The sequence below is a fragment of the Manis pentadactyla genome, chromosome 6 (genome assembly GCF_030020395.1).
Source record: "Manis pentadactyla isolate mManPen7 chromosome 6, mManPen7.hap1, whole genome shotgun sequence".
Lineage (NCBI taxonomy): Eukaryota > Metazoa > Chordata > Mammalia > Pholidota > Manidae > Manis > Manis pentadactyla.
In genome coordinates this window covers 136,853,738-136,881,395 of record NC_080024.1, presented here as the reverse complement: position 1 = coordinate 136,881,395, position 27,658 = coordinate 136,853,738, and the positions used below count along the sequence as shown (strand labels likewise).

The 27,658-nt window shown below is 37.0% G+C and overlaps 1 protein-coding gene across 4 annotated transcripts in view; it reads right to left on the bottom strand.

Moving 5' to 3' along the window:
* SMAD4 (SMAD family member 4) overlaps positions 1-27,658 on the bottom strand; it is a 116,551-nt gene that overhangs the window by 16,191 nt on the left and 72,702 nt on the right. For all 4 annotated transcript variants that reach the window (XR_005031413.2, XM_036918582.2, XM_057504187.1 and 1 more), the window contains exons 5-10: positions 22,622-22,834; positions 19,523-19,642; positions 19,312-19,428; positions 17,848-17,898; positions 1,518-1,701; positions 307-475 (exon numbers count right to left, since the gene is read on the bottom strand). Coding sequence is in view for 3 of the 4 variants with exons in the window: in XM_036918582.2 (XP_036774477.1) it covers positions 307-475; positions 1,518-1,701; positions 17,848-17,898; positions 19,312-19,428; positions 19,523-19,642; positions 22,622-22,834 (854 nt within the window). In the remaining variant the exon portion in view is untranslated. The remainder of the gene's footprint in view (positions 1-306; positions 476-1,517; positions 1,702-17,847; positions 17,899-19,311; positions 19,429-19,522; positions 19,643-22,621; positions 22,835-27,658) is intronic.

Below are 27,658 nucleotides of genomic sequence, written 5' to 3'. Positions count from 1 at the left end.
ATGAAATTCCAAAGTCTGATTTTTACGTATTTTAAGTCAAGAAAAACAAATTTAAAGTTTTCAGTATTTTCAAAAGCCTGTATATTGTTCTAAAACATTTCACAATAGGGCACAGATGCAACGAAAAAACCAGACAACCAGTCGTGTCAATAAATTCCCCCAGGAAATGTGTTTTATATACAAACATAATTTCTGATTATTTAATACATAAAAAGACATTTTTCTGCCCTTCCCAACTCCATCTCAATTCTTAAAACAACAAATGGTTTTCCAAGTCTAAAATATTTGTGTAAAACTGCAACTAACCTTTATATATGCACTTGGGTAGATCTTATGAACAGCATCTCCAGGTGCACGCCCGGCTTCTCTGTCCAAGTAGTAACTCTGTACAAAGACTGCATGGTCGCTAAGGCACCTGACCCAAACATCACCTTCACCCTTACATTCCAACTGCACACCTTTGCCTATGTGCAACCTTAGGAAGAAAAGGGGAATTACATTTCATTTTGATAGGTATATAAAAATAAATTTTAGTTCAGATTATATAGCATACCCAGTATTGAAAAATTAAAAATAAAAAGGACATTATGTAACACCATAACCAAAAGATAGCCATTGTTAACATTTTTATATATTTCCTTTTTTAAAAGTATCTTATTCATATACAATATTGATGAACATATATATAATGATTGCTGTATGTCAGGATCATTTAACATAACATTTTAACATTTTATAAATGATGAAACTAGGCTTATAGCTACATTGTCCTAATCAACAGCCACTAGCTACATGTGGCTATTTAAATTAAATTAATTTTAAAATTCTGTTAATCACATGAGCCATATTTTAAGTGCTCAATAACCATACGTGGTTAGTGGTTACTGTACTAGACAACACAGATTAAATAATTTCCTTTATTACAGAGAATTCTTTTAGACATCATTGACTTAGAACATAGGTAATTTGCTAAAGTAACACGGCTAGTGACAGAGCCAAGGTTATCTGGTTACACACACATACATTTCTTTAGAGCTGAATTCATGCAGTACTTAAAATTATGTTTTCCTGTAAAACTTCATCTTAAGCATTTATATTTAACTATATAAACTTTTCACTAACATTTTAATGACTACATTAAATGAGTTTATCAAAATTGAACATTTCCCTTTTATCAATAACACTTGCAGAAACTTGTTCTGATTTTATTTCAATAGATTTGCAGAAATAATATATGATCAGAGGAAATAAAGATTAGTTCTCAAACTGGAATCCAAAGGTCTAATTACTCTTCAAAGAAGAGAAAACCTAACTTTAAAAAAAAACACATTTTATCATATTTTAAATAACACATATCTACAAAAACAGAATGCTTACAAATTTTGAATTCCCAAGATGACCTTTCCTCTTTCATTAATGTTCAAAAACATACATTCCATTGAAAATTATAACTTTGAATAAACTATAGTGTACTATGTTCAATTTTTAAAATAACTGTCTAACTGTACAATCAATACCTTGCTCTCTCAATGGCTTCTGTCCTGTGAACGTTGGAGAGTTGACCCAAGCAAAAACGATCTCCTCCAGAAGGGTCCACATATCCATCAACAGTAACAATAGGGCAGCTTGAAGGAACCTTAAATGTCTCTCCTACTTGAACATCCATTTCAAAGTAAGCGATGGAACACCAATACTCAGGAGCTACAGGAGATAAATGGGAGAAAACATCCACCCATGTAAGAAAGACAAGGCTTTCTTCACTTTCACTCCGTAAGACAAAGCTTTTCCTAAAAGAAAGGGTGAAGGGAGCATAGATGCATAGGGAAACCACTCAGAAGAATTTGATTAAAATTACAATGCATTAAAAAAACAGGTATTTCCATTTCTTCTATTTTTCAACTCAGTACCTTGCATTCTTGAAGCTCTAGAGTCATTTTTTAAATCTACAATTTGGTTTGTACCTCACAGGACCAGTCAATCAAGAATTCTTAAATTGTTTTAATTGTTCTTTAAACAAAAGTAATTAGAATCTAAAATAAATTAGTTTATCATGATGTTTCATTTGATCAGCATGGTATTTTCTATGAAGTCCAGATTCATTTTTTTTAAAGACACACAGACCCTAAGACATAATATTCCAGGGAAGTGCTCTTGAATAACATCAATCCATAACATATTTTTATAGATACCTAATTGAGAGAAAGGGCTTAAGCAAGTCAGCCATCCTAGACTAGAATCAAGGTTAATTATACTCCAAATACACAGTTGCTGTGAGCAGGAATTCTGAATTGCCTCTTGGGTAAAAAGTCATTTGCTCCATCTGTATTTTTAGGGAAGCCAAAATCATGTTAACTACCACAATTTTAGCTTTGAAGATTTATTTATTTCATGCATTTGAACAATAAATGACTTAAAATTATTTTAAATAATTGGGAGGAAAAGGAGGTGCTAGTTGGTTTGGTTTGTGAATATAGTTGATCAAGTATTTCCAATTTTTGTTTGAATATAATTATTTCATAGAGCTCATCATATACATATAAAATATTTGGTTTTCCTTTTTAGCTAATGTAACAGATTTAGAGAGTACGTAGGAATCATTCTAGGCACTACATAAACAGCAGTAAACAAGACAGCTATTTTTTCCTATTCTCCTGGAGAGTCAGAAGCAGACAAAAAAGCAAACAAATGAACAAGATAACTCAGGTAATGATAAACACTGTAAGAAAATAAAACAGCATATGGCACAGAAGACAACTGGGGAAGAATACTTCAGGCTACATGGTAGGGGTACGGCCTGAAGACCAAGTATCTACGTGAAGATGGCGAACAGAACATTTCAAGAGGAAAGCAAATGGAAAGGCTCTAAAGTAGAAATGGATTTCACATACTTCAGGAGGAAAAAAGGCCAGTGACATTTATTAGAGAATGAAAACTTTATGCTGATAAACCAATGATTTATCTGCATCTCAGTGTGCCTTTTATGAATTCTGACTGAACTAGAATTTGAAGCAATAAAACTTTCAAAATCTGAAAAGATACTTAGAATGACAAAAAGAATACATCTTTTCAAACCCACCAAAAACCTTAAAATGAACTATCATTGATGCTTAAAAAATCTATTTTTTTTAATCTTGCAAAATCTATGGATCTAACTGCTTTTCAAAATGCTGTCAAAGAAGAAAGTGCTTTCCAATGAAGAATTAGTAAGAGCCCACATTAAGATAGAGTGATTCAAAGAGTTTGAAAATTCCAAAATTTTGCCACACAGGTCAAATCACCTAATCACAAACATTACTTTAAATATATTTGATTATCATTAGAACATAAAAACTAGTGATATGATAAAATACCTTCTTAAAAAGTCAGTTTTGAAACATTTATGAAGTTATTCTTTATAGTAAAATTCTTTATTAAAGACATCTCATCTCATTATGCTATATACAAGAAGCTTCAGCAAACATAGCTGGCAGGTATACTGGTTGAAGCTGAAACTAAAGAGGTTGTTTAAGACCACATAACAATACCCAATGTTCTGGCAGCAAAAACTTAAGTAGTACTTATTAAGAGAGGTCTTTAAACATCAGTCCAAATAGTACATTTGGTTGCAAAAAATGCCCTGAAGTCATGAATGGTTATAATGCTGGGTAAAAAAATAAGGTCCAGGGCTCTCTTATCCCCTCCTGGCTCACGCCAGGAGCTCTGTCTGTCCTCTCACTGTCTCTCTCAATAAAAGTCTCCCTGGCTCTCCTAAAAAAAATAAAAATAAAAAATAAGGTCCAAGTACATGCATTTCCTAGTTCATACAGAAGAACGGTATCCAGAAGTAAAGTTCTATGGCGAGCAAGCTTTTTCACGTAAAAATCCATTTGGGGGGGAAAAAGGGGAGTTGTACAATGACCATGTTCAAATAAGAAAAATATTTTTTATCTTCATGAATTGCAACATCTGCCAAGTGCACTTAAGCCTTATTTATTTTTTCCAGTCATCAAAGGGTATTTTTTGTTTGTTTGCCTAGGATTTCAGACACCATACCATAACAATGGCTTGTAAACTGCCTCTCTGAACAGGGTTAGTTTGAGCTGACCTATTTACTGAGAGGAAGAGTTTTAAGAAAATTGAGGATTAAAACAAAACTGGCATCAGAGCAGCACCACAGACCAGGAATGAAAAATGACCATTTATTTAAAAATTACTAAGACCTAGGAAAGCAGGAGGAAGGGGGATACTATCTGTGAAGACAGAGCTAGAGGTAATCTAAGTGAGTTCCAGAGAACTTGACGTTGTTGGGATACAAAATACCACATGAAAAACTTTCCTACTTTATTCTAAATTTGCTAAACAGCAGGAGGGAACATTAGTCTTTAAAATAGGAAAAGGTAAGAGGAAACACTCATTAAGCCTTTCTGGCTCTCTCTTTGCTCTTTTGTTCCAAGGACCAAATGCCATGTAAGTGACAAGCCCTCAGCTTCTCAAAACTAGCAACAACAGCGGGACAGAACCACTCAGAGAACTTTCTTAATGTCCCAACTCATCTCAAGGACAGTGGGACTGTTATGTGTTTGCTGACAATGGTATTTTTAGTTTCTTGTTTCCGGATTAGTGAAGTTGAGCCATTCTCATGAAGCCTATGGGCTGCTCATCATAGCCAGAGGAAAAGAAGACAGTTAACAACATGAAAAGATTTTTTTTTACAATATAAGAACTTAGCTAAATACTTCTTGTAAAGGGGAATTGTACTATACGCACAGTTTTATCAAGTAAATGTTGTTCAATTATAATGGAAAATATAACTCTCCAAGGCATTACCTTCAATTTTTGAAATAAAATAGTCATTCAAGTGAAAGTTTAAAACTTGGTTAAAGTACCTAAGAGACTCATTATGAAATAATCCTTTTATTATTTAGACTTGAATAAGATGCTCTATGAGAATCTTTTTATGAACACATAAAGGTATGCTCTTGAATGGTAGAGTTCCAAAGCACTAAAACACAACATAACTTAGAAATTTGTGGATTTTGAATCATTTGTGAATTACCAACACAACCACAAAGACACTGAGGAAACTCTCTAATTTGCAATCAATATTTAGATATTTAATTTGATGACTATATCTCAGCTTTAAGAAAAAAAGCAAAAACAGAGTTAGTCCAAAAGAAATGAAATTAACCTTTCCCAAAATACTTTTTCAACTTAGTTATCGAAGCATAAAAACCACTAAGTAGATGGGTCTGTCTGAAATCTTTAACACCAAGGTAATGACCAATACTAATTATTTTCATTTTCTTAACTTATATTACTTTTACTTCCTAAAATATGTATGTGTTATCTTCAAAAATAATTTCTCAAAATAGACTATATGTTACTGATGATTTGAAATTACTTAGAATATTTTACATATTCAGAGGCATATGTGTATTTCCTGTCTAAATGGAGTAGAATATTTCTGCATTTCTTAATCAGTCTTTAAGAGGCTGCTGCATTAGCCATACATGTAATACAAACATTTTTACTTTGTTTTATTTTCTATTCATTCATAAACAAGGATAGGAGACATGTAAACTAGTAACTAATTCAGTGGGATCAGAGAATACTAGGTAGCAGGGGACACCGAGATTAGGAAACGCTTCCCAACAACAGAGTACTCAAGCTGACTCTTAAAAGGGTTTGCCACATTTAGGAGGACAGGAGTGCATTGACAGCAGATGGTCCCCAAAGATTCTCACACTTCCTAATATTCACACCCTTGGGTGGTTCCCTCCCCATGAAATAGGATTCTACAGAAATAATGATGTGACTTGAAGGTAAGTCATAAAAGACCTCAAGGCTCTGTCTTTCTCTTGGTCACTCACTCTGGGGGAAACTAGCTGTCACGTGAAGACACTCAAGAAGCTCTACAGAGAGTCCATGTGGAGTGAAAATGGGAGCTACCTGCCAATATCAACACTAACTTTCTAGGTATGTGGGTAAACCACCCTGAAGTGAATCCTCTGTCTCCAAGAAATGCCTTCAGATGATGGCAGCCCAAGCCAACATCTTGACTGCAACCTCAAGAGACTCCTAAGCAGAGCAAACCCACTAAACAACTCCCAGATTCCTGACCCACAGAAACTAAGATAACAAATTGTTAATGCTGTTTTAACCTGCCAAGTTTGTGGAGTAAACTGTTACAAAGCAATAGACAAGCATAGAGGGATGATGATATAGTCAAGCAAGTTTGAGAAAGGATGGTTTTGGATAGTTACAGCATAAAGAGAGGAGGTTGGAGAAATACACAGGGACCAGGATCAGAGACTCTTTTCTGCCTAGCTAAGAAATTTGGACTTTAACCTATGTCTAAGCAATGAGTAGGGGAGTCAGTACATAACTAGATTCAAATTTTAAAAGAAATACCAAGTAGCGGTGGAGATTAAATAGTGGAAAAGAGCGCACTTTGACTGGAACTTCTTTCAACAGGGAGACCAGTTAGAATATTCTCTTAACAGTATAAAAGGAGAAATGAAGAACAGTTGTGAGATAAAACTCCTCTGGGGCCTATTAGTATGCATAGCCAAAGAGTTCATAGCCATCTAGGTTCCAACCAGCTGACTCCATTAAAGGTGTACATGCAGAGCTGATCCCCTTCTGCAACTACTTAGATAGACCTGTCAGGGTCATCCTCAACATCCTACTCTACTCAAAGACAGAGGCTTTAGTGTCAATGCAGGGTGCTGCAGATGCATATCCTCACCACTAGTTAATGCTATTCCCTAACCACAAGGAGTTGTTAGACTTCAACATCAGTTCTGCCTCTAGAAGGATGTATCAAGAGAAAAAAACTGAGTCCAAATAACTAGCTAAATGCATCCACTCCCAACTCTACTCTATAATTCCATTCAGGGTAAGTTTTTCTTCAGAGCCTTGATCACCCTCACTTCTACAGACCACCTTCTACTAAGCCATATGAACAACTAAGATACCTCCCTATACCCAATTTGCCAGGGACCACTATTAACTCTCAATGATGCTGCCTTGAAGCCAGCAATAATTCTCATTTTTAAGATGCTAGATTTTCTACTCATCACATTTATTCACAAACACAAAATAAGATTCTGATACAATTATTTCATTTAAATAATTTCAAAAACAAGTAAAACAAAACTGCTAAACTAGATTGTTTAAGGGTACATTCATCACTTGCAAAGAGCAGTAACATAATATCCATAAAAAGCAAAACTGGTTATTTCTGGGGGGAGGAGAGGGACAGTTTTGGACTGAGACAAAATGCAGCAGGCAGGAAGTTTTCTGGGGGTGCTGCAATGTTTCAGCTCTCAATGTGGGTGGTGGTTACAGAGGTGTTGGCTATAATGCTATTCATTAGATTGTATGTACACTTGTTTATGTACTTTTCTGCATATTACATTTTTCAATAAAAAGGTTTATTAAAAAGATCTAACCCATAAAAAGTTTCAAACTACAAAAATATACAAATAACAGAAAATCCACAAAAGAGGATAATGTAACTAGTAAATATGTATAGTTAAAAAATGTTGGAGGCGGTGCCAACATGGCGGCGTGAGTAGGACAGTGGGAATCCCCTCCCAAAAACATATATACTTTTGAAAATACAACAAACACAACTAGCCCTAAAAGAGAGACCAGAAGACGCAGGACAGTGGCCAGACTGCAGCTACACCAGCGAGAACCCAGCGACTGGTGAAAGGGGTAAGATACAAGCCCCGGCCCGGTGTGACCCGAGCGCCCCTCCCCCCAGGTCCTGGCGGGAGAAGAATAGGCAGAGCGGGAGGGAGACGGAGCACAGGGCTGCCGAACACCCAGCCCCCGCCATCCGGGCCAGAGCACAGACACAGTGCGTGGGTGGGGGGCCCTGGATACTGGGGAAACAGGGCAACAAGACCTCTGAGCGGGTGCTGAAGCTGACGCCCCTGTGACAAAGAAAAGCGGGGGCTTTTTGAAAGTCTAAAAGGGACAGGGACTTAACAGCTTGACGGAAACGACCCAGGTCACAGTACAGCAGCTGGAAATTACAGGGAAAACTGGCGCACTAACCCCCTGGGCAACAGCTCTGAGACCCCTCACGGAGGTAAACAGCCAAACAGGACCCCCCCCCCCAGGACCCCTCCGGGCTCTGCGAAAGCAGAGAAGCAGCCTGAGACAAATTCCGCCCACAGAAAGGGAAATTTCTCCCTTCCGGCCAGGCAAGACACAAATACCCACTCTACACGCAATTACCCAACACAAGCCACTAGGGGTCGCAGTTGTCCCAGTAAAGAAAGGCCAGTAGCAACTGAAAATTTTGGCCCTCCCAGCTGACAGTCAATAGCACCTGTCAACATGAAAAGTCAAAAAAATACGATCCAGACAAGACTAACCCAGACAGCTTCGGCATCTGCTACATCTTCCCCTGAGAAGGAACCTGGGGAGATAGATTTAGCCAGTCTTCCTGAAAAAGAATTCAAAACAAAAGTCATAACCATGCTGATGGACTTGCAGAGAAATATGCAAGAACTAAGGAGGGAGAATACAGAAATATAACAAGCTCTGGAAGGACTTCAAAACAGAATGGACGAGATGCAAGAGACCATTAATGGACTAGAAAACAGAGAACAGGAACGCAGAGAAGCTGATGCAGAGAGAGATAAAGGATCTCCAGGAATGAAAGAATTTTAAGAGAGCTGAGTGACCAATCGAAAAGGAACAATATACGAATTATAGGGATACCAAAGAAGTAGATAGAGAAAACGGGATAGAAAATGTCTTTGAAGAAATAATTGCCGAAAACTTCCCCAAACTAGGGGAAGAAATGGCTTCTCAGACCACAGAGGTACACAGAACTCCCATGACAAGGGATCCAAGGAGGGCAACACCAAGACACATAATAATTAAAATGGCAAAGATCAAAGACAAGGACAAAGTACTAAAGGCAGCCAGAGAGAAAAAAAAGGTTACCTACAAAGGAAAACCCATCAGGCTATCATCAGACTTCTCAACAGAAACCCTACAGGCCAGAAGAGAATGGCATGATATACTTAATGCAATGAAACAGAAGGGCCTCGAACCAAGATTACTGTATCCAGCATGAATATCACTTAAATATGAAGGAGGGATTAAACAATTCCCAGACAAGCAAAAGCTAAGGGAATTTGCCTCCCACAAACCACCTCTACAGGGCATCCTACAGGGACTGCTCTAGATGGGAGCACTCCTAAAAAGAGCACATAACAAAACACCCAACATATGAAGAAGGGAGGAGGAGGAATAAGAAGGGAGAGAAATAAAGAATCATCAGACTGCGTTTATAATAGCACAACAAGCGAGTTAAGTCAGACAGTAAGATAGTAAAGAAGCTAACCCTAAACCTTTGGTAACCAGAAACTTAGAGTCTGCAATGGCAATAAATTCATACCTTTCAATAATCACCCTAAATGCAAATGGACTGAACGCACCAATCAAAAGACACAGAGTAATAGAATGGATAAAAAAGCAAGATCCATCCATATGCTGCTTACAAGAGACTCACCTCAAACCCAAAGACACGCACAGACTTAAAGTCAAGGGATGGAAAAAGATATTTCAAGCAAACAACAGAGAGAAGAAAGCAGGTGTCGCGATTCTGGTACCAGACAAAACAGACTTCAAAATAAAGAAAGTAACAAGAGATAAAGAAGGACATTACATAATGATAAAGGGCTCAGTCCATCAAGAAGATATAACCATTATAAATATATATGCACCCAATACAGGAGCACCAACATACCTAAAACAAATATTAACAGAACTAAATTAACTAAATTAACAGGAGGAAACAGAATGCAATACATTCATTCTAGGAGACTTCAACACACCACTCACTCCAAAGGACAGATCCACCAGACAGAAAATAAGTAAGGACATAGAGGCACTGAACAACACACTAGAACAGATGGACCTAATAGACATCTACAGAACTCTACATCCAAAAGCAACAGGATACACATTCTTCTCAAGCGCACATGGAACATTCTCCAGAATAGACCACATAATAGGCCACAAAAAGAGCCTCAGTAAATTCCAAAAGATTGAAATCCTACCAACCAACTTTTCAGACCAAAAAGGCATTAAACTAGAAATAAACTGTTCACAGAAAGCAAAAAGGCTCACAAACACATGGAGGCTAAACAACACGCTCCTAAATAATCAATGGATCAATGAACAAATCAAAATGGAGATCCAGCAATATATGGAAACAAACGACAACAACAACACTAAGCCCAAACTTCTGTGGGACACAGCAAAAGCAGTCTTAAGAGGAAAGTATACAGCAATCCAAGCATATTTAAAAAAGGAAGAACAAGCCCAAATGAATGGTCTAATGTCACAACAATCGAAATTGGAAAAAGAAGAACAAATGAGGCCTAAGGTCAGCAGAAGGAGGGACATAATAAAGATCAGAGAATAAATAAATAAAATTGAGAAGAATAAAACAGTAGCAAAAATCAATGAAACCAAGAGCTGGTTCTTCAAGAAAATAAACAAAACAGATAAGCCTCTAGCCAGACTTATTAAGAGGAAAAGAGAGTCAACACAAATCAATAGTATCGGAAACGAGAAAGGAAAAATCACGACGGACCTCGCAGAAATACAAAGAATTATTAGAGAATACTATGAAAACCTATATGCTAGCAAGCCGGGAAACCTAGGAGAAATGGACAACTTCCTAGAAAAATACAACCTTCCAAGACTGACCCAGAAAGAAACAGAAAATCTAAACAGACCAATTACCAGCAACGAAATTGAAGCGGTAATCAAAAAACTACCAAAGAACAAAACCCCCGGGCCAGATGGATTTACCTCGGAATTTTATCAGACATACAGGGAGGATATAGTACCCCTTCTCCTTAAAGTTTTCCAAAAAATATGGAGGGGATACTCCCAAACTCATTCTATGAAGCTAACATCACCCTAATACCAAAACCAGGCAAAGACACCACCAAAAAAGAAAACTACAGACCAATATCCCTGATGAACGTAGACGCAAAAATACTCAACAAAATATTAGCAAACCGAATTCAGAAATACATCAAAAGGATCGTACACCATGACCAAGTGGGATTCATCCCAGGAATGCAAGGATGGTACAACATTCGAAAGTCCATCAACATCATCCACCACATCAACAAAAAGAAAGACAAAAACCACATGATCATCTCCATAGATGCTGAAAAAGCATTTGACAAAGTTCAACATCCATTCATGATAAAAACTCTCAGCAAAATGGGAATAGAGGGCAAGTACCTCAACATAATAAAGGCCATCTATGAAAAACCCACAACCAACATTATATTGAACAGCGAGAAGCTGAAAGCATTTCCTCTGAGATCAGGAACTAGACAGGGATGCCCACTCTCCCCACTGTTATTTAACATAGTACTGGAGGTCCTAGCCACGGCAATCAGACAAAACAAAAAAATACAAGGAATCCAGACTGGTAAAGAAGAAGTTAAATGTCACTATTTGCAGATGACATGATACTGTACATAAAAAACCCTAAAGACTCCACCCCAAAACTACTAGAACTGATATCGGAATACAGCAAAGTTGCAGGATACAAAATCAACACACAGAAATCTGTGGCTTTCCTATATACTAACAATGAACCAACAGAAAGAGAAATCAGGAAAACAACTCCATTCACAATTGCATCAAAAAAAATAAAATACCTAGGAATAAACCTAACCAAAGAAGTGAAAGACTTATACTCTGAAAACTACAAGTCACTCTTAAGAGAAATTAAAGGGGACACTAACAGATGGAAACGCATCCCATGCTCATGGCTAGGAAGAATTAATATCGTCAAAATGGCCATCCTGCCCAAAGCAATATACAGATTTGACGCAATCCCTATGAAACTACCAGCAACATTCTTCAATGAACTGGAACAAATAATTCAAAAATTCATATGGAACCACCAAGGACCCCGAAGAGCCAAAACAATGCTGACAAAGAAGAATAAAGTAGGGGGGATCTCACTCCCCAACTTCAAGCTCTACTATAAAGCCATAGTAATCAAGACAATTTGGTACTGGCACAAGAACAGAGCCACAGACCAATGGAAAAGACTAGACAATCGAGACATTAACCCAGACATATACGGTCAATTAATATTTGATAAAGGAGCCATGGACATACAATGGCAAAATGACAGTCTCTTCAACAGATGGTGCTGGCAAAACTGGACAGCTACATGTAGGAGAATGAAACTGGACCATTGTCTAACCCCATATACAAAAGTAAACTCAAAATGGATCAAACACCTGAATGTAAGTCACGAAACCATTAAACTCTTGGAAGAAAACATAGGCAAAAACCTCTTAGACATAAACATGAGTGACCTCTTCTTGAACATATCTCCCCGGGCAAGGAAAACAACAGCAAAAATGAACAAGTGGGACTATATTAAGCTGAAACGCCTCTGTACAGCAAAAGACACCATCAACAGAACAAAAAGGAACCCTACAGTATGGGAGAATATCTTTGAAAATGACAGATCCGATAAAGGCTTAACATCCAGAATATATAAAGAGCTCACACACCTCAACAAACAAAAAACAAATAACCCAATTAAAAAATGGGCAGAGGAACTGAACAGACGGTTCTCCAAAAAAGAAATACAGATGGCCAACAGACACATGAAAAGATGCTCCACATCGCTAATTATCAGAGAAATGCAAATTAAAACTACAATGAGGTATCACCTCACACCAGTAAGGATGGCTGCCATCCAAAAGACAAACAACAACAAATGTTGGCGAGGCTGTGGAGAAAGGGGAACCCTCCTACACTGCTGGTGGGAATGTAAGTTAGTTCAACCATTGTGGAAAGCAGTATGGAGGTACATCAAAATGCTCAAAACAGACTTACCATTTGACCCAGGAATTCCACTCCTAGGAATTTACCCTAAGAATGCAGCAATCAAGTTTGAGAAAGACCAGTGCACCCCTATGTTTATCGCAGCACTATTTACAATAGTCAAGATTTGGAAGCAATCTAAATGTCCATCGATAGATGAATGGATAAAGAAGATGTGGTACATATACACAATGGAATACTACTCAGCCATAAGAAAAGGGCAAATCCTACCATTTGCAGCAACATGGATGGAGCTGGAGGGTATTATGCTCAGTGAAACAAGCCAAGCGGAGAAAGAGAAATACCAAATGATTTCACTCATCTGTGGAGTATAAGAACAAAGGAAAAACTGAAGGAACAAAACAGCAGAAGAATCACAGAACTCAAGAATGGACTAACAGGTACCAAAGGGAAAGGGACTGGGGAGGATGGGTGGGTAGGGAGGGATAAGGGGGGGGAGAAGAAGGGGGGTATTAAGATTAGCATCCATAGGGGGGTGGGAGAAAGGGGAGGGCTGTACAACACAGAGAAGACAAGTAGTGATTCTACAACATTTTGCTACGCTGATGGACAGTGACTGTAAAGGAGTATATAGGGGGGACCTGGTATAGGGGAGAGCCTAGTAAACGAAGTATTCGTCATGTAAGTGTAGATTAATGATTAAAAAAAGCAGTTCCTGTGTGGTGACCTCCAATGAGTTCTATACAATGATATAAAGGGCATATAAAAGTGTAGGCAAAGGGTCTGTTTGTGTTTATACAGAGGATCAAAGCCTAATTGGGCTACCCCGAAAATGAACTAAGATACGATATGAAAAAGAACTTCCAACATCAGCACTCTCTGGAAGACTCATGCCAGAAAATGATCAGCAGAAAAAACCCCAACAAAGATCCACGCACTGCCACAGGTGTAGATGCACTCATCCCACCAGTTCCTGGACTTGTCATGGGAATGAAGGAGATATCTAAGCTGGCCTGTGCATACAGTAAAACAACAAATTTGACTGGATCTATACTGTTGGAACTCAACCAAGAATTAGGAGAAGTGCAAATCATAGCGCTCCAAAATCTTACAACTACAGACTATTTACTGTTAAAAGAACATATGGGATGTGAACAGTCCCCAGGAATGGGTTGTTTTAATTTGTCTGATTTCTCTCAGACTGTTCAAGTTCAGTTGGACAATATCTACCATATCATAGATAAGTTTTCACAAATGCCTAAGGTGCCTAACTGGTTTTCTTGGTTTCACTGGAGATGGCTGGTAATTACAGGTATGCTTTGGTTACGTAACTATACTCCTATTATGTTAATGTGTGTGCGCAATTTAATTAGTAGTTTAAAACCTATCCATGCTGAAGTTACTCTACAAGAAGATATGTCAAAGATATAATCAATCTTCTCATGTTTTCTTCCGCCTGCTACTTCTATAGCTTTTCTTCTTCCCACCTAATCACAACCTTTAAATAGGACTCGTGCCACATGTCGAATTTACCGAGTATCATAATTCTTCCAAGTGGTAAAGACACCTCAAGACAAATGCTGGGCATAGAAGCCACAGGACATAAATATGCAAAGAAGTAAAAAGCTAACCTTTTCAAACAATAAGGCTTCTCTCTCACTTACCAACTTCACATTTCCCTGTAAGCCCCGGAAGATGACTGGTTAGCCAGAGATGGGTAAGATTCCTCAAGGGAGGAACAACCTAAGACAGGCACAGTCGCAGGGGGGCCATCAGGTGAGAAATTGGGGATCAACAGAGGTGAGGCTCAGAACCTCATCCCCCCTGTTCTGAGAGAAATCTTCTGCATACATGGATGTTTTATTGCCCTTGTCTCACTTGGATTAACACATAGTCTATAGGCACACACCTGATCATCTACATTTGCTCTCTTACAACACTAAACTCTGTTTTCTACCTTTGTCTCGTATCTACCTACCACTTCAGCATTTTATTAAAAATAATAATAATAATAATAAAGAGAGAAATGTGGTATCCACATATAAATCAAGTATAAAAATCAAATGAATATTCATATTCGAACCGACTGTGTATAGTTCATAATGCATGAGCAAAACCGAAAGCTTCTGTGATGACTGCCCTTGTAATGTTCACCATGTAACTTATTCACTATGTAAGAATTTGTACTCCATGTAAGAACTTGTTCATTATGCATCAGAAGATTGGAGACTGACGAAAATTAGGCTTGGGGTGGATTAATGATTGTGCATTGAGCATTGACCACCCTATACAGAATTTTATTGTTGTTACCAACCATTTGATCAATAAATATGAGAGACGCCCTCACAAAAAAAAAAAAAAAAATATATATATATATATATATATATATATATATATATAAACACACTTTCAATTGTAAAATAAATAAGTAACCGGGATGTAATGTATAGCATAAGGAATATAGTCAAAATATTGTAACAACTTGGTATGGTGATAGCTGGTACCTAGAATTATCATGTATATAAATGTTGAATCACTGTGTTGTACACCTGAAACTAATATAATACTGTGTGTCAACTACCCTTCAAAAAAAAATAATTATCCAGGAAAAAAAAAAAATGTTTCTGCCCCACAAAAGCATTTTTCTCCTAATCAAACTGAGTATTATAGGCCTCCTAAATAATCAGCAAAAAGTGTATTTAACTACCCCATCTACTGCTGGTGAGCATGCTCTGATGTGCTCTCATACTCTCAAACTGGTTCTCACACTATGATGTGATCACTCTAAAGCAATTTGGCTTTCTGATCCAGAAATTCTTTAAGTCTATTAAACTGAAATATGAGATGAGTTCTAAGCATAAAATTCTTACCCTTAATGTTTCGTTTCTTTTTAAACAGATGGAAGAAAAATTGGAGCATAAAAAATAAAAAGCAGAACATTATTTAAGAAATAATGGAGATGTACTTGAGGAACTGTAAGTTATCCTTTAAATTGATCATTATGGTTATTGTAGTTACATTTTTTTTTGGTATCATTAATATACACTTACATGAGCAATACTGTGGTTACTAGATTCCTCCCATTATCAAGTTCCCACCACATACCCCATTACAGCCACCGTCCATCAGCATAGTAAGATGCTATAGAATCACTACTTGTCTTCTCTGGGCTATACTGCCTTCCCCATGCCCCCCTCCCCACCTACATTATGTGTGCTAATCGTAATGCCCCTTTTTCCCCTTATTGCTCCCTTCCCACCCATCCTCCCCAGTCCCTTTGCCTTTGGTTAGTCCTTTCTTGGGTTCTGTGAGTCTGTTGCTGTTTTGTTCCTTCAGTTTTTCTTTGTTCTTATACTCCACAGATGAGTGAAATCATTTGGTACTTGTCTTTCTCTGCCTGGCTTATTTCACTGAGCATAATATCCTCTAGCTCCATCCATGTTGTTGCAAATGGTAGGATTTTTTTTCTTCTCATGGTTGAATAATATTCCACTGTGTATATGTACCACATCTTTATCCATTCATCTACTGATGGACACTTAGGTTGCTTCCATTTCTTGGCTACTGTAAATAGTGCTGCAATAAACATAGGGGTGCATACATCTTTTTGAAACTGGGCTGCTGCACTCTTTGTGTAAATTCCTAGGAGTGGAATTCCTGGGTCAAATGGTATTTCTATTTTTTAGTTGAGGAACCTCCATACTGCTTTCCGCAATTGTTGAACTAATTTACATTCCCACCAGCAGTGTAGGAGGGTTCCCCTTTCTCCACAACCTCTCCAACATTTGTTGTTGTTTGTCTTTTGGATGGTGGCCATCTTAACTGGTGTGAGGTGATATCTCATTGTGGTTTTAATTTTCATTTCTCAGTGATGTGGAGCATCTTTTCATGTGCCTGTTGGCCATCTGAATTTCTTCTTTGGAGAAGTGTCTGTTCAGATCCTTTGCCCATTTTTAAATTGGATTATTTGTTTTTTGTTTGTTGAAGTGCATGAGCTCTTTGTATATTTTGGATGTCAACTCATCAGATATGTCATTTATGAATATATTCCCCCATACTGTAGGATGCCTTTTTGTAGTTACATTTTTGAAACATCTTTATTTGAAATATATACTGAAATAGTTACATATAAAAAATGGTCATACAGGACTTCCTTCAAAATAACAGGTGAAGGTATGACTCAAACAAGACTGGCCATTAGTGCATAGTAGCTGAAACGGACAGATGAATACAATGGGGGGATTTCCTACACTATTCTGGTTTTTGGAATACGTTTGAAATTCTTCATAATAAAGTGACTTTTTAAAATAAGGTAAAGAAGTTAAAGCGATGGGTTGAAATTATGTATCTGCGTATCTTTAAGACAAACAGATACAAAGGGAGGGAGGGAAGGAAAACAAAGCAAAATCCTGTTTATGTTAAGAAGCCTTCAGTATTTTATTCCCAGACTTCCTGTTTTATTACTTTTATAGTTTAAAAAGATATGTTCAAACTCTGAATTGAGGAAATCTACTTGGCTATTTACTATTCTGAACGTAATTTAATCAAATAGTTTCTAAATTCCAGTTAACCAGAGACTCCTAAATCTATTCCTAAGACAGATAAAGTGAATTATTTTTCTTTTCAGCATCTACTTCAGATTCTTCCCTGGATTCTTAGGCTACAGTTTTACAGCTGTTCTATTTTGAAACCTAGTTTTATTCTGCTGCATATTTATGTACTCAAGGCTAAAACTGGCATTTTGGTACTTCATATTGTAGCTGAAAACACAATTCTTGCCTTTTCTTTCTGAGACAGTTAAAAAGAATCAGTATAGACAATTTATGTGTGACTATATCAGCGACTCATAAACTGTTGATTAACTAATGCCATAATAAATATTGTACTCATCTGAAAGGTTAAGTTACTCTACAAATTACATTAAAACCTCTGTGTGTCTGTATGCTTCAAAGACAATAAAGAAAACCTAAACATGGGGAATCAATTCTGAAATACACTTACCAGGATGATTGGAAATGGGAGGCTGGAATGCAAGCTCATTGTGAACTGGCCCTAAAAAACAGACAATAAAAAACCCATTTTTATTTATTAAAAGTTTTTCACTGCTAAAACTTTTAATAAACCTTACTTAAGTATAACTATCATACCTTAGGAGTTTTTTAGATCAAACTTATGTAATGTCTAAGAACTTAAAAGCTTAGTTTAGATTACTTTATAATTATAAAAAGCAAATACTCCTGAATTACTTTTGCAGAGCAAGAAATTTGTGCTGTGTGCCAAATCCTATTAAGTAATGTACAGTATTTATACAGGCAAAATTTAATGTAAATTATGAATGAATTATTTATGTAACATGTAACAAAATGATTTATAATGCAATATATAATAATCATTCAAATTATTAGGTCCATTCTAAAAAAAGTGCTTATGGTTTATTAAATTAAGGATATTTACACATAACTGAACAGTAGCTAAGATAATTGAGAGATTATTATGTGTTAAAACATTATGCTAAACACCTCACATTATTTTATTTACTTCTTAAAACATCCCTTGAGGTAGATACTACTGCTATTACCCTTAAGCTTTGGGAGATTAAATAACTTGCCAATGGTCACACAGTTAAGGTTCCAATCTCAGCACCCTTAACCACTATGCTGGGCCAGACAGCTATAAAAAATTATATTCTCTAAGACATGGAAAAATATTAACATAACTGATAAAAAGCAGGATACAACAACAGTACACTGTATAATCCCCTCCACCCCCAAATTGATATATACCTATTTATATGACTGGAAGGAAAAATATGACAAAATATTAGAAGTGGATATCTCTGGGTGATAGATTCTGGGTAATTTTTATTTTCTTATTTATACTTATGTATTTTCCAAGTTTTCTTTGGTACTATTAATCATATAATGGAGGAAAAGGGATTTAATACATATTAAAGAGGTACACTCTTAATATTACTAATAAGCCAAATGAACAATGTTCCTATTCTGCCTGAAATCATAAACCATGGTTATCAGTAGGGTATCCCTCCTAATCAAGTCTGCACAGAGTAATGACAGATTCAACACTAGAGTGTCTACAGTATGCTGAATACTATGTTAAGGGTAACCTTGAGATCTTGACACTCATGGCATTTCAATCCACTTGGGGTGGATACACTGATACACATGGGATCTAAGAACATACACAAAGCAAACAAACAAATGAATGGAAATCAATGTGGTGTTAATGAAACATCAGCAACAGAGAAATAAATATATTTAGTAAACATCACTCCTCTAAAACAAAGGTATGATAACTATGAAAAATACTACTTACAAAAAATACTGAAAAGCACTAATTAATGAAATGAAACTGTAATTGATGAATAAAAGATGTAAAAACATTAAAGAAAAATAAAAAACAAGTCCTCAAAAAGAAAAGGCCTTTACAACAAAAACAAGAGCTTACAGTAATGTCCGGGATGGGGCGGCATAGGCGGGTGGTGCTGAAGATGGCCGTTTTGGTGGTGAGGCAAATTAGGTGTGTATGGTGCAGTCCTACTTCCAGTCCAGGTGGTAGTGCTGTCTAAAAATTAAGGCCCATATGGATTAATTTGTTTTTATAAAGTCTGCCTATTTTTTCTCAACTACTGAAAAGATTTTAAAAAGCATGTACATACTATGATGGTAAGTAGCTGGCTGACCAGTAAATCCATTCTGCTGCTGTCCTGGCTGAGGCCCTGAAGCTATCTGCAACAGTCCTTCACTATGGCTGCCTGCCAGTATACTGGCAGGCTGACCTAGAGGAACAAGAAGACATTAACATGGTTCATTTACAGATGCAATCCTATGTTTTTATACAGTAAATGAAGGACCGATTATATCTGATAGTCACAACTATAAAGGTGGGCAAATAGTGGAACTCACCCATGGCCTATCATATAAAAAACCCTACAGTCATCTATCTATATAGGCAAACCTTAACTTGAAGAAGTTCAAAATTATTCTATCTTAAGTAATGTCTAGCTAATTCTAGAGGACTACGCCTTTCAAATATTCTTCAAATGCCAGCAAAATCTCACTATATATCTAACTGATTATAACTTCTTCAGAAACACATTAGCTCACCCCTGGTTATCCAACCAGCCCTTTCTAATTAGCACTCTCAAAGTCCAAAGCTGAAGAAAATTTTGAAAATTGGAAAGGTCACTATTATCAGCATTGTTACTGATAATGGCAAATGTTAGGGGTTGATAAAAGAAAAGCAGAGCAGGCAAATATTTTAAATGGAATGTGATGGGTAGGCAAGGAAGTTGGGGGAAAAAAAAGTCACACTCCACTGTCCAATCAGTATAGTATTTGCAATAAAAAAAAAACCTATCATCAGCCTATACTTAAAAATTTTTCATGTACTTTTAAAAACCAAGAACCACCTCTTTCCAAGAATATTACCATATTCCTGGATTTACAAGAAACTAGTCTGCTGTCTCTATGTAACATACCAGGAAAACTAATCTGTCTTCTATTCAAAATCATTCTATGATATTGCTTTCTGACCTAATTTTTAGAGCTTTGCTTTTTAAGTGGAAAAACCTTGATTTCTTCAAGCAAGCACTAATTAAGTCAATTACTTCTCATTTGGAAAGTACTGAAGTTTCATAATCATTATTTGTCACTGGCATCACCTCAATCTTTCTCATCTAAATGAGAATATAATCAGGTAAAAGAATAAATGACAGCATTGCTCAAAGTATCATGGAAAAGGAACATTTTTCTTTTCTCTACAAATCACATTTCCTTAAGGCTAGGATTAAAGCTAACGAGAATAATTTAATACTCTCCAAATGTTGCTTTTTTACCAACCTTCCTTCTTACTCATCCCAAAAACATTTTTGCAAGTTACCTTTAAAGGTTAATTAATTTTACTCTTGCTTTTAACAACTGTACATACTAGATACTCTTAGACAACTTACAAATACTGTCACGATACAAGATAAATTAAATGATTTTAATTTACAGATATTTAGAAAGAAACCCTGAAGATATTTAGGTGCCAAGTGAATATGAAGCGTAAAGCAGCCCACTGCAGTTACCTGTACTGAATTTTCCATTACACAAGCTCATGTAAAATATAAAGTAAGTCTTCCAATTCCCCTATTTTAGTCCAATTTCTTTTCTTTCATCTAATTTTATTAATATACTTTTTGAGATGTAAGGGAACACTTTACAACAAATTCTAAAACCTGTGGGTGGTAATTACCACTCAATTGTGAAATATATCTATTGTAAAACTACTATTCAATTGGAAAATATACCCAACACCAATACAAAATTATCTGCATTTCATTCACATTACTTTTTCTGATCTTCAACAGGAACTCAGCCCCAGAGAATAGAAGAGTTAAAATGAAGTCACTCTAGCAACTACTAACAGAGGAATGCAAATTTAATCTCTAGATAACATCAAGAGGAAAATGGCTGCCCTCTAGCACTAATCTATGATCAAGGGGCAGTAATGTACCTTCTTTTATTCTCCACCACTACTGCTCTGTTTGTCAACTATATTCCCAAACTGGCAAATAAAGAGACAGATCGCAGGAGCACCAAGTGATTAAGGGTTCAGGTTCTGAAGTATGTGCCTTAACCTACATGACCCACTTAGAATATGCTATGGTGAGACTACATGCCATGTAGCAAATCCAAGACACTGCTTTGAAGAGGTGAAATGAAATAAAGGGGGGAAATTTGCTATACTTTACTCAAAAACTCAGTTATAAAAATCAGTCCTTCCATCTATTCCAAAGATCAAATTTCTATATTGAATTTGATCTGATATTAAAATAAAATATTGCTCCCTTTGGTAGTAGCTAACAAAGTATCAGTCCAGATCTATCAACAATCTACAGCTGATGAGGGCTTAGATACAATCTCCTTAGCAACCCAGTGCAAACAGAACCACACCCATGATAAGACCCTACTTTGTGATTGTAAAAAAAAAAAAAAAAGCTACTCCACCTGCCGAACATCAAATTGTTGTACCTTTGGTGACTGTGAATATAAATAGCAGCATTTACAGGACTAAGCCATTACTGCCTTGATCAGCCCCTAAGAAGAGCTGAACCTCATAGCCCTCTGCCTCTGTGATGTGACACAGGAGGCAGCACCTCTATCATGGTAAGAACTTTTCAAAATAGGCATCCTGTTTAAAAAACAGAGATAGATAGAATTTAGCTTTTTTCCAAAACTGACTGAAATAACGTCTATCTTAAGGGGTATATGAGACAAACAAGTTTGTCAAAGTCCCTTTTTCTAAGTTTGCACAATGAGAGACTGAAATGACTATTATAAAGTAATATTCTACCAGATAAAGCAAATAAGAACACTGATTAAAGGAAAGCTTACAATACCATTAACACTGATTTTTATGAACATCTTGGTCCAAAACTATTTAACTACTTAAATATTTCTCTAAATATATCTGAATGCTTGAGAGGCTTCTTTCTTCTGCATGTAATAAAGTACAAATTGAAACACTAATTTCTATCAATATTTAATCAAAGTCATTAAATTCCAGGTAACTACATCAGCATAAGAACATTTAAATAAATTACAAACACCATTTTTTCCAAGACCAATCCAAAAACCTGTTTAATACTTGTTTACCTATGAAAGATACCATAGTACTTTTAATTTTTACTCACTTAGAGCTTTCCTCCAAGTGAGTACATATAATATTCAGTGGTTAAGGAAATTCGGCTACATCTGATTCTACAACTCACTTGTAGAAGCCACAGGAATGTTGGGAAAGTTGGTGGTGCTGGTAGCATTAGACTCAGATGGTGCTAACAGCGCTGGGGTGCTGTATGTCTCCGTCGATGCACGGTTACTTGGTGGATGCTGGATGGTTTGAATTGAATGCCCCTCAGTGGATAACGATGGCTGTCCCTCAAAGTCATGAACATATTCATCCTTCACCAACATACTTGGTGGAGCTATATAGAAAATTAAACACATTTTTAAACCTTATCAGCTTCTATTCCCACAAAAAAAATCTTGTAAGTAACATAACACCTAAAATCAACTATAGTGTAAATAACTCTCAGAATGTTTTTTGAGTTAACTATTTTACAGGCATATTAGTTTATTAGCAAGTTATTTATTCAGAGGTAGTGGCATCAGATATATTACCAATCAATCTGGCTGACTCCCTGAAATTTGAAGCTAGACTATATTTCAACAATCTCTAACAATGGTCTTAAAGAGGTATTCCTTAGTTTCTTAATTAACCTAGAATAATCACCTTAAATATGTAACAGGAGATAGATGAAAACCAAATGGCTGGGGAAAATGTTTATCTAGCTGAGAAGACCAAATTAAGATCAAGTACTTAGCTTTATCTTTTTGCTAATTTCACACTATAGAAATAGAAGTGGGATCTGATAGCTATCCAATTCCAGGACCTAGAATTATTGAGTAACATAGCCTTGAAAGTGAAGGGTACTGAATGTCCCCACCAAAAGGTGAAAGCCAGACAGAAAAAGCCTAAATAAGTCAAACTGCAATTTCCTTCTAGAAACACAATCCAAATAATGTTGTTTGATAAATATCTGGTGTAAAAAAACTCAGTATCAACATCTTTCACCTATGTGCTTACACCTTAATAAGCAAAGCTAGACTCTAGCTGATAAAACACCTTTCCTCGAATACATTTGGGACTAGTTGGCTTTGAGGAAAAAAAGAAAACTGAAACTGCATTTACAACATCAATTGTTCTCTGCCCAGAACCTTCCCATTTGTTTTCAAGCTATTGTTTCAGGGTTTTTTTTTTATCTTTAGCAAATAACCTTTTATTCCTTCTGAACTAACAGTAACCCAGAATTTCAGTCCACTGAACTCTACTACTTAGGTTCTCTTTCTAGAGCAGTCAATTTATGGTCCACAAAAAACTCTCTTTTCCTTTAAGAATCAGCAGATAGCACTCCTTATCTTTCCCTATGTCAATCTTTGAAAAAATCTATTAAACATAAATATGAATTAGTTACATGGCTATTTTAAGTTAATTAAGAACATTTCAAAGCAAGAATAATAATCCATTGTTCAAATTTCTATGTACAACCTCTTAAGGGCTTTTTCCATGCATCAATAGTTATGAGGACATTCATATTTTTAAAAGTAGTACACTTCACTGAAGTTTCATTTTAGAAAATTCTATGGAAACAAAGATAAGCAAAAGGATGCTAAATACATCATTATGTATCAGTAAAAAAAACTAGATACAACCACTCATCACTAATTTTGGCCGAATTATAAAAAGACAAAGAAAAAATTGTTTGGGACATAAAGTGGGTATGACTGTATTTATTTGATCTTTTTTTTTAAATTATATATCTAGGTAAAGTTCTATGACTTTCTTCATATTGATGCTGAATGACAGCTCTATTAATTCCTGGACTTTGTAGGTGTTTCTATTAAAGGGACTGGGATTCTTTTCACTAAGATATTGGTATTTCTAGTATATAAGGAGAAACCTACTGACTTGAGGATATATATAGCTGGACAACTTGATAATCATTGTCTTTTGCTTTTCAACTGACTCTTCAGCTTCATAAACATTTGTAACAACTTAATTCTGCTTCACAAGTTTTTCTTGCCTAATACCTTGAAAAAACCTTTCCAAGTGTACATTTGGGACTTCTACCTGTCCATAGGTATTTTTAATCAAGTAATTTAAGCCACATATTTCTTACTGTTGGCATCAACAAGGATAGATGTCTGCAATATATTTTGCCAAAATAAAAAAAGGTTACAGAACACTATTGTACACTATGATCATATGCGGGTTTTAAAAATAATATCCTATGAGTAAAAAAGCAAAGTCCAGAACAGTGTACAATATGTTTTTTGTGTAAGAAAAGAGGGAAATAATACATGTATTTTTACATAAAAGAAACCCTGGAAGGACACACCAGAAACTAATAAAAGTGATTACCTGAGGTAGGGGGAATGGGGGCAGGGGTGGGAGCACTTCTTATCACTGTATACCTTTTTATAGTGTTTTGATTTATGGACCATGTATTGCCTATTCAAAAAAATAAAATTAAAAAGAAACCATATAGTATGTATTTTTAAAGTCCAGAAAAACAGACACCAAACTAGTACATATTTCTCTTTATGGACCAGCATTCAACAAAGTCATTCACTAAAATGATTTTCGTTCCAGGTACTGTTCTAGCACTTGGGATACATCAATAAACAAAAGAAACATCTCTGCCTTCATGGAGCTTAGTCATTTATAGTATTTTCCTATTGTTTCAATATCTGCTGTGAGAACTTATTACTCCAGCTCCTCCTGACATAGTACTCCAGTTCCTTGACCTTTCCAGGCACCAGTCTCTTCATCTAATTGTGTGGATAGCGCCACCTAGCCACGTAGGGGCATTATGAGAACAATGTCACAATACTTGCAAATCATTCAGCTCAGTACCTGACACAAAATGAGAATACAATGTTAGCTATTAGGATTTAACTATTTTTTTAGAGTAGCCATACACATATACAGTGACTATAAAATGATCTGTGAGGGGGGTAAGGGATGTACAGGGGATAGAAAAATTGAAGCGGAGAGGGAGCCAAGATGGCGGCGTGAGTAGAGCAGCGGAAACCTCCTCTCAAAACCACATATATCTATGAAAATATAACTAAGACAACTCTTCCTAGAATAAAGACCAGAGGATACAGGACAACATCCAGACCACATCCACACCTGCGAGAACCCAGTGCCTCGTAAAGGGGGTAAGATACAAGCCCCGGCCCCGCAGGACCCGAGTGCCCCTCCCCCCAGCTCCTGACGGGAGAAGAGCAGGCAGAGCGGGAGGGAGACGGAGCCCAGGACTGCTGAACACCCAGCCCCAGCCATCCGGACCAGAGTGCAGACACAGTGCATGCGCAGGGCCCTGGATACTAGGGAAATAGGGCACCAAGAACGGTAAGAGAGTACCGGAGGCCTGGCGCAGGAGGACATAAGAAAAGCGAGCGGCAATTTTTTTTTTTTTCTGTTTTGTTTTGGCGAGGGCTTTCTGGAAGTCTTAAAGGGATAGGGACCCCAATACTAGGGAAACAGGGCAGCAAGACCGGTGAGCAGATGCCTGAGGCTGGCGCCGGAGAATAAAGACGAACGAGAGGCCATTTATTTATTTATTCTTTTAATTTAAAAAAATTTTTTTTTTTTTTTTTGTGGTCGTTGTTTTGTTTTGGTGGGTGCTTTTTGGAAGTCTTAAAGGGGCAGGGCGGGACACTTAATCCAGAGGTAGGGAATCCAGGATCTCTGGGCACCCTAACCCCTGGGCTGCAGGGAGCAGGGAGGCCCCTCATAGAGATAAAAAGCCTCCAGGCCGCTCCCCCTCCAACGCGACTCCACCACTTTGGAGCGGCCGCCCGAGCCAGGCCACGCCCACAGCAACAGCGGAGATTAACTCCATAGCAGCCGGGCAGGAAGCAGAAGCCCTGTCTGCGCGCAGCTACCCAGCACAAGCCACTAGAAGTCGCTGTTCTCCTAGGAGAGGAGGGCCACAAACAACAGGAAGGGAAGTTCTTCCAGCCGTCACTCGTTTCAGCTCTGCAAACTATTCCTATCACCATGAAAAGGCAAAACTACAGGCAGACAAATATCACAGAGACAACACCAGAGAAGGAGACAGACCTAACCAGTCTTCCTGAAAAAGAAATCAAAATAAGAATCATAAACATGCTGACAGAGATGCAGAGAAATACACAAGAGATATGGGATTAAGTCCGGAGGGAGATCACAGATGCCAGAACGGAGATTACAGAAATGAAACAAACTCTGGAAGGGTTTATAAGCAGAATGGATAGGATACAAGAGGCCACTGATGGAATTGAAACCAGAGAACAGGAACGCATAGAAGCTGACATAGAGAGAGATAAAAGGATCTACAGGAATGAAACAATATTAAGAGAACTGTGTGACCAATCCAAAAGGAACAATATCCACATTATAGGGGTACCAGAAGAAGAAGAGAGACGAAGAGGGATGGAATGTATCTTGGAAGAAATAATTGCTGAAAACTTCCCCAAACTGGGGGAGAAAATAATCGAACAGACCACGGAAATACACAGAACCCCCAACAGAAAGGATTCAAGGAGGACAACACCAAGACACATAATAATTAAAATGGCAAAGATCAAGGACAAGGAAAGAGTGTTAAAGGCAGCTAGAGAGAAAAAGGTCACCTATAAAGGAAAACCCATCAGGCTAACATCAGACTTCTCAACAGAAACCCTACAGGCCAGAAGAGAATGGCATGATATATTTAATGCAATGAAACAGAAGGACCTTGAACTAAGGATACTGTATCCAGCACGACTATCATTTAAATATGATGGTGGGATTAAACAATTCCCAGACAAACAAAAGCTGAGGGAATTTGCTTCCCACAAACCACCTCTACAGGACATCTTACAGGGACTGCTCTAGATGGGAGCACTCCTAGAAAGAGCACAGAACAAAACATCTCCACCTGGCTCTTTCTAGGAGTGCTCCCATCTAGAGCATATGAAGAATGGAGGAGGAGGAATAAGAAGGGAGAGAAGAAAAGAACCTCCAAACAGTGTATGTAACAGCTCAATAAGCGAGCTAAGTTAGGCAGTAAGATACTAAAGAGGCTAACCTTGAACCATTGGTAACCACGAATTTAAAGCCTGCAATGGCAGTAAGTACATATCTTTCATTAGTCACCCTAAATGTTAATGGACTGAATGCACCAATAAAAAGACACAGAGTAATAGAATGGATAAAA